The 8,187-nt window shown below is 28.6% G+C and overlaps 1 protein-coding gene across 1 annotated transcript; it reads left to right on the plus strand.

The window, feature by feature from the left end:
• Positions 1–5,340: 5,340 nt before the first annotated feature.
• Positions 5,341–6,879, plus strand: LOC124823581 (homeobox-leucine zipper protein HAT22-like). Its single transcript, XM_047295820.2, has 3 exons — positions 5,341–5,748; positions 6,018–6,097; positions 6,402–6,879. The coding sequence occupies exons 1-3, from the start codon at positions 5,461–5,463 to the stop codon at positions 6,640–6,642; spliced, it is 609 nt and encodes a 202-aa protein (XP_047151776.1). The 5' UTR covers positions 5,341–5,460; the 3' UTR covers positions 6,643–6,879.
• The last annotated feature ends 1,308 nt before the right edge of the window (positions 6,880–8,187 follow it).

The raw sequence follows: 8,187 nt of genomic DNA on the forward strand, positions 1-8,187 counted from the left end.
CATATATACATATATACATATATACATATATACATATATACATATATACATATATACATATATACATATATACATATATACATATATACATATATACATATATACATATATACATATATACATATATACATATATACATATATACATATATATATATATACCTCTCTCTATATATAATAAATTAAAGTATTTTGAAAATGTAACTTTCTCTCCAAGGAGTTTTGGCTTAATATTTATTTTAGTTTTTATTTTTATAATTTTTATTCAGAGTGATCTTCGATGTTTTATGTGGTTTCTTTTTTTTTTAATTTTTGTTTAATTTAATCTTTTTGCTAACAAAATTTAAATAGTTAACTACACAATGTCCATGTGAGCCTTAGTAAACGATGTGACTAAACATTTTGTCTGATGTAATTGTCTATGACAGTGAAACAATTATGGTTTTCTGGTTTTCCATAGTAGTGAAACAATTAGCGTTTTCTAGTTTCTCATGATAGTGAAGCAATTAGGGTTTTCTAGTTTGGGTTTTTGATTTGTAGGTTGTTATTTCGCGGTGGTTCATTGTGGTTCTACATTGCAGGTGCGTGGAGGAGACACGACTTTTGTGGTGGTCTTCTCTAGTGAAGCTACGAAACTTCAAACTCGCGATTTAGGATTTTCTGGTCTGATTTTTTTTCGATTCGTAGATTGCTCGTGCTAGAGAAGATGACAAAGGACGTTGTGTGTGAATGTAGTTAGGTTTTATCGCGGTTTGGAAATGGAGATCTATGGTGGTGAGAACTGGCATTGCAATTTGGGATTGTGGGTTCGAGATGTAATTTGCAATTTGGGGTGCTCGCAATTTTGTGGTTTTGATTTCTTTTTCGATTTGAAGCATTCTGATGTAGGTTGCGATTTCGAACAATGGTGACTTATTGTGACTTTGTGTTACTATGTGGTGATTGACAAAGATGGAAGGTGCAAGAATGACGAATCATTAATGACGATTGAAGGATACCATGATAATCTAGTGGTGAGAGGTTGAAGATGATGCGGTGGGAACAGACCATGAACAACCACGTCAGAAAAAATGGGTCATGTCATTCACTGATGACTCACATGGACACTGTGTCATTAACAATGTAGACGTAGAAAAATAATTAAATTGAACAAAAATTAGAATCACTTTCAATGCTAAAAAAAGTCCAGGATCATCTTGAACAAAAATTACGAAAATAGAGACCAAAATAAGTTTTAAGCCTAAACTTAAAAAGTCACTTATAAACATTTTATGTACAATGATTTCAAATAACACTTCCATCTTTTTTCTTACCGCAATTTTTGGCACAAATTAACCGATGTTTATTTTCTAATACTCCAAATAAAAAAGTTTATGACCAGTATACCTTCTATCTTCATGCGACATTACTCCATCAAGCTTTTGTCCATTACAAAAAATTCTTTATTGTTACTTCTCATAAGTTTAGGTTGTGTTATTAAGCTAAAAAGTTTTTAAACTAACAATTCAGAGTTATTACTAATTGAAAAATGACATTAAAAATAATCTAATTTAATAATGATATAATCATACTAACTATTAGTCATTAATAACATTTTCATATAAAACATTTTTATTTCTTTAATTATTTTTTTATAAGTGTTAATCTCTTGTACCTTTTAGTTTCTCAGTAAAATTTTAAACCGTTTTAGTGTCTAAATTAGGTTTGATATTATTTTTTAGTTTTTTATCTCAAAATTGTGATTTTTTTATTTTTCTTATTATTTTAAATGCTTTCAATACTTTTTGATTGATCAATATAATTATTTCGTCAAATTTGTGGTAACGACATTACTCTAATGTTTGAGTAACATTTGTCATGTCACCTATTACTTTTATCAACAAATAAGTTTTGACAGATAACATTTAATTCATGTGTTATTATTGTGACAGCATTATTGTTAATTTATGAAAATTACAATATTAATTCATTAAAAAATAAATAAATTCAAAATAATAAAATAATTTTCAAAAAATCTACTTAAAATTACGATAAATAATCTATCTATCAATAATTTTAATATGTATATCGTGTTAAACTGAGTGATCACCATGTGTTGTAATAATTATTTGATATAACAATTATATTTATCACATAATTAATTTTGAAACATATTTTAATAATTTTATAAGAAACTATAATTTTATGATTAATTTTCGTATTATATATTGTTTTTTTTTTCCAAAATTTTAAAATATCGTTTTTAATGTCTCAAAACGGATAGAAAATATATAAAAGTAAGAATTATTTGATGATTTGATTATGAAACTAATCTAAAAAAAATTCCTAAAATAGTAGAAATAATAATTAAGAAATGGATTAGATTAGATAGATGGTGGTTGCAAAGTTAGAAGTATCTATGGAGAGTCGTTTCCCATGTGGGCTCGGACAGAACAAACAAATAAATGTTTTCCTTCCACACCACTTTGCCTTTGCTTTCAGGAATAACAACACCATCTTCATCGTATATCTATATATCTTTAATATTCCGCATTTGACTTTACGCTAGATTTCTATCCAACCTTATAATAATTACCAAATTAATACCATCTAATAAAATCTCTAATCTTTAATAGATGTAACGAATTTTTTTATCAAAAATATTATTTTAGTATGATTCTTTTAAATATAAATTTCTCAAAATTAAAGACGTTGATTATATAAATCAGTGATCATTGTGATAATAAAAAATAATAAACTTATTATTAGAAAATTAAATTAAATAATTATTCTAATTTTAAAAAATTATTTAAATGATAAATTTTTTAAAAAAATATAGATATCGAAAAGAAAAATTCTCATTGATATAAATATATATGTAGAAAATATAAATAACTCTTATAAAACTTATATTTGTGAAAAATATATTAAATTAATATTTTTATTGATAAAAAAAATCATGTAATACAGATGCAATATAATTAATCAGCTATCATAATTCACACTAATTAATGCTGGCAGGTGTAAATCGATTGAATTATTTGTCAATTATTTGAGTATCTAATCTTTTTCTAACCACTTGCATACAGAGCATTTGACTTTCTCAAGAAAATATTCGACATTTTTGCAATTTTTGGTCATTTAAGTTGAGTTAGATATGAGTCTAATTTTGACTCAATATATATACAACTTAATCTCACTTAAATTTTGGCTACCTTTTCATCTTATCTCTGTGCTAAAAAAACAAAATTGTAGAACAAAAATAATCTTTTTCTTAGAAATGTTTTTACAGTAATCGAACTCTAATATTCTTTCACAATAAATAACGAGATTATTTAGTTTTTGATAAATAGTTATTTTGTTTTTAGTATAAAAAATATAAATTTAATATAAAAACTTTAATTCTAGTTAAGGTAGACGAATATATGTTTGTATTTAGTAACTTTAATTCTACATTAATACAGAGTTAATTTTGAAGGAATCTTTGAAGCTTTAATATTAGTAAACGTAATTAACAATTACTAAAAGTCAACTCGTGTTTGTATTAAATTACCCTAATTATTAAGTTCAAATAAAATTAATAAAAGCAATTTATTTTTATTATACTAAAATTAAAAAATATTTATTATTATTATAAAATTACGAATTGTCCATACTTATTCTATTAAATTCAAATTCATTACCTATCTTTATTATTTCCCACTTGTCGAAATACATGTGTTATTGCATCGTATTTTTTAACTATTTATATTATAATATAAGTTACTAATATTTGTAAACTGATGAAATTGATAAGTAAAGTAAATTTTTATTTGTTAACAAAATTAAATATATCTTTACAAATACGATGAATAAATAAAAAACAGAAAAAAAAAAACTTATGACAGTTTTTGTAATATCTCATTTTAATAATATAAAGTTACCTAAATGAAAGGTTACATGGATGCTAAAAGAACAACTAGGTATAAAACAAACTTTCCACATACAATAGATTTATTTCTGTAGATTTATCTACCAACTCATCTACCCTGCCCTCATCTTTCGCTGAAACAACTTAAAATAGTGTCTCTCTAAGCTCACACAATTTAAGTGATCATAAACAACACATAACACAAAGCAAGGGTAAGCTAGATACAAGAAAAGTCATCATAAACTATAAACATTTCATATGAATAAGGTGTCATATAAATCAAAGCAAACATCTTGAAGCACCCTACTGCTTGTGGTGACCTCTACTGTGACCTCTACCGCTTTGCAAAGTCATTGTCAATGAGTTTCACCCTACCACACTCACAAGGTTAGTCCGTTATCACTCACCTTAGATCATACTTGAAGCACCCAAAACTAAGATTTCTTGCTACTCTCGCCTGTCAAACTTCTCTACTTAAGAATCATTAAAATTTTAACAGAATCAATTAAATTAATTGTTTTTTTTATATACGTAAATATATTATATTAAAGAGAATATGGGAGTAAATATTAATTTCAAACCAAAAGTTTAGGCCATAGACTTAAACGAATAGTAAAGATGTTTTTAAAGCATGCATTAACTATGTTTCAGAAATGTGTGTAGTATAATCTCTTTAGTTAGAGTTAATGTCAAATTGTCAGTTGCCACACCATTAACTCCAAATGAATGCCAATCCTTTTACCAAAATGCCCCTCGTAGACTAATGAATAGTCCCATTACGTGATTTATTATTTACACAGTTCGTTCTTCCTTTATTTTGGTTCAATTTTGTTAGTTACGTGTTTTCAATTACAAAACTATGGGAACAAATATTATTTTACATTGGTTGGTAGGATTATAATTTCTGAACCCACGCAGAAAAATATATAGCAATCCAATATCAATTGTTTCAGTATTGATTATTAACTGAAATAAATAAATAAAAAATATTTATTTTATATTGATTATTTGCTTGACGTTGAATTATTTTGAATATAAAATTTATCCCGTAGTAAAACAAAGTTTGTGTAGCAGCAGAGTATAAAAGTTTTTCAACGTACGATGAACGTGAATGTTGGAACCCACCTGTGAAGACAAGGCAAATCATAGGAAAGTGCTGGGAAAGATACGATGAGCTGACTCGAACAGGGTTGGAATTCGCAGAAAGAGAAAAAAAAAGAGAGAGAAAATTTTCAAATAATAGTATATGATTAAGAAAAAAAATTGGTTTCCTAAGAGGGGTCACAATCCTATTGCATGCTTTTACTCATTTTCAATTTTTTATTGTCACATTTAATATGGAGTCGTCATTAGTATCATAATTATTCTATATTAATAATTTTATATATTTCTAAAATGAAACCAAGTAGCCATATATAATAACTCATTGAAATTGAATTTCTAAGACCAAGACCAAACTCAACAATAAAATCTGTATTAAATCCACCTCTTTCATAAATCCAACTTTCCCTTTTGACTATACTTCATCATACAATTCTCCAACCCCTTCTCTCTATCTCTCTCCCTCTGGAAATGGAAGACGCCGAAGAATGCATCACTGGGCTATGTTTGGGACTTGGAATGGGAGGGTATGTCCCCAAAAAAGGTAAGCAGAAAGAGAACAGGCCCGTGGTAGACTTAGCGTTTGAGCTTTGTCCAAAAGGGGAAGCCATTAACTTGAATCATGATAAGGTAGAGAGCACTGATTCTGATAACAGCAACAACAACAACAACAACGGATGCAGAAAAAAACTCAGGCTTTCCAAGGACCAATCATCCATGCTTGAGAACAGCTTCAAACTGCATAGCACTCTTAATCCGGTATATTCACCTTTTCTCCTTCTGATTTTTATATTTATCCAAAAACTTTTATATGTGTTGGGTTTTAAATTAATTCTATGATTGTTTCGTTATTAAATTGCATGCCACAAGTGGTTAATATGTATGGCACATACACCTAACGCTACTGATGATGATTTTGCTGTCTAGACATGATCATTTGTGTCATACATATTTATCAGTTAATTGTGTTCTTGTATTTTGTACCTCAAGGTGAGAGGTTTATGCGTTGGTTTTGGTTTCACATGCAGGTCCAAAAACAAACACTGGCTGATCAATTGAATTTAAAGACTAGACAAGTCGAAGTTTGGTTTCAGAACAGAAGAGCAAGGTACGTTAATTAACGTGTGTGTGTGTGTGTGTGTATAGCTTCCGTTTCTTTGATATAGCTTTGTTTGATCTTGATGAATTGCTTTGCATCAGATATGTGAGTTTTTTCAAAGGTCGATGTTTAGGGGAGTAGAGATGAAAAGTGAGAAAAGAAAAGGGAGAGTTTTCAGTTTTCCACGGTTTTATTTTGTTTATTTAATAAATTGTTAATTGTGTTGACTATATCGACCTACGGAGTGCATTAAATTTGAGAGATGTTATTTTATATGTTTAAATATAATAATTAATAATGAAGTTTTGTTCAGGACCAAACTGAAGCAGACAGAAGTGGACCGTGAGTGGTTGAAAAAACAGTGTCAAAATCTAAGCGATGAGAACAAAAGATTGAAGAAGGAATTGCAGGAACTACGTGCACTTAAGGTTGGACCATCGCCTCTGTGCATTCAACTATCCAAAACGGCAACTCTGACTATGTGCTCTTCGTGCGAGAAACTAGTAAAACTGAACGAAGGAAAGAACAATATAGAGTTAAAGGGTACAAATTGATACATTGGAATATCATCAAGCACCTGTTGCTATACGTAACTCAAAAAAACCTTTCTAATTATGATTAGAATGAAAAACAGTACATATCCCATATATTATATAATTCCTCGGTCCCCACATCGAAGAGAGAGGAAACTGGGGCGGCTTAGATAGATACGTAGTTAGTAATCAGGTGTTTCTTCTCTTGTATATTTATTCAATTTATAAACTAATTAATCAAAATTATTTATTTCTCAATTTGTTTCTGCATTATTTGTGTGTATGTGTATGTACGTATATGTTGTACGGATAAGGAATAAGGTTTTGAATGGCTGAAACTCAAAGAAAAACAATTCCCTAAGTGAGACCGCTAATCAGAGATTAGGGCTTAAAGTTGGAATATTAAATCTGTGCTAGATATGATTTTGTTTTATTGCGATCCATGACGTGAAACGTTGGCATTTTCATGAAAAGAATCAAAAACCATATATATACAATAAATGAGGGATTTCGTTTGTTGATATCATTGTAATATCGAGAGGAAGGTATTGATATATTTGTATATTATATATTGGTGGGTGGTCCAAGGAAATGGTAGGGAAATTTCAGTAGAATTTTTGAAAAAACTGGATGAGGGTTTAGTGCGTGATGTGTGTGGAGAAGGCATGTATATTTAATAATGAAGAATTGTGTGTGTGTGTGTGTTTCTTTGAGTGTTGAGGTGGTTCTTGAACGAACCCACAAGACAAGACAGAAGTAGGTTGCATTTCACAATAGGACAAATTTCCATTGAGAGAAAATGCATGGAATTTGCTAAGTCATAATCCTAACAACATTAAAATCTAAAGAAAATCATTACTAAGAGACAGTACGTTGCCCTTATGATGCCACCACACACACTAACATGGTTTTAGACAAACTTTATACCGTCTTTTAAGGGATCGCAAATGAATTCAAACACACTGTTTTCACAAATCCAATGCTTCTTCAATCAATCTTCATTGTAGTGAGTAAGGTATTTTTCCATCAAATAATATAGTGCAACCTTTTACCACAAGTAAAATTTTATTGTAGGCATGCTGTTCTTCATAGCACATGGGAATACTAGTTCTATATACTATATATCTAACCTACCAGTGTTTGCATAATACTTTTGGGTCTGTTTCTTTCAATTATAAAATGTTCATTTCTACTTAGATATATCACTTGTTCATTTTTTTTAACTTGTTAAAATTATAGAAAATATGGTTTCTATATATATATATATATATATATATATATATGAAAAGATTTTACAATATTGTCAGTTCATTGAAACCATACACCATAAATTTATGGATTTTTATGAGAACAGTCTTAAAAAATCATGTCAGCTACATGATTTTAATTAATTTTTTTCGCACTATCTAAATGTGCATACAAATTAAATTCAACAGAAGTCACGCCCGTGACGAAAACTATCTCTTGAATTACTTCTTAATTGTGTACAAAATTAAACTCAGTATAAGTCACACTCGTCAACGAAAGAGAGTTATTGTTTAAACAATTTATTCTATTAATATTTTT

This window comes from Vigna umbellata, chromosome 1 (genome assembly GCF_029865625.1).
Source record: "Vigna umbellata cultivar VRB3 chromosome 1, Vumbellata_1.0, whole genome shotgun sequence".
Classification (NCBI taxonomy): Eukaryota; Viridiplantae; Streptophyta; class Magnoliopsida; order Fabales; family Fabaceae; genus Vigna; species Vigna umbellata.

Coding starts and splice junctions, on each gene's coding strand:
- LOC124823581 (XM_047295820.2), top strand. CDS start 5,461: ATGGAAGACGCCGAAGAATGCATCACTGGGCTATGTTTGGGACTTGGA. Junction 5,749..6,017: donor TGCATAGCACTCTTAATCCG/GTATATTCACCT, acceptor TTTCACATGCAG/GTCCAAAAACAAACACTGGC. Junction 6,098..6,401: donor TTTCAGAACAGAAGAGCAAG/GTACGTTAATTA, acceptor AGTTTTGTTCAG/GACCAAACTGAAGCAGACAG.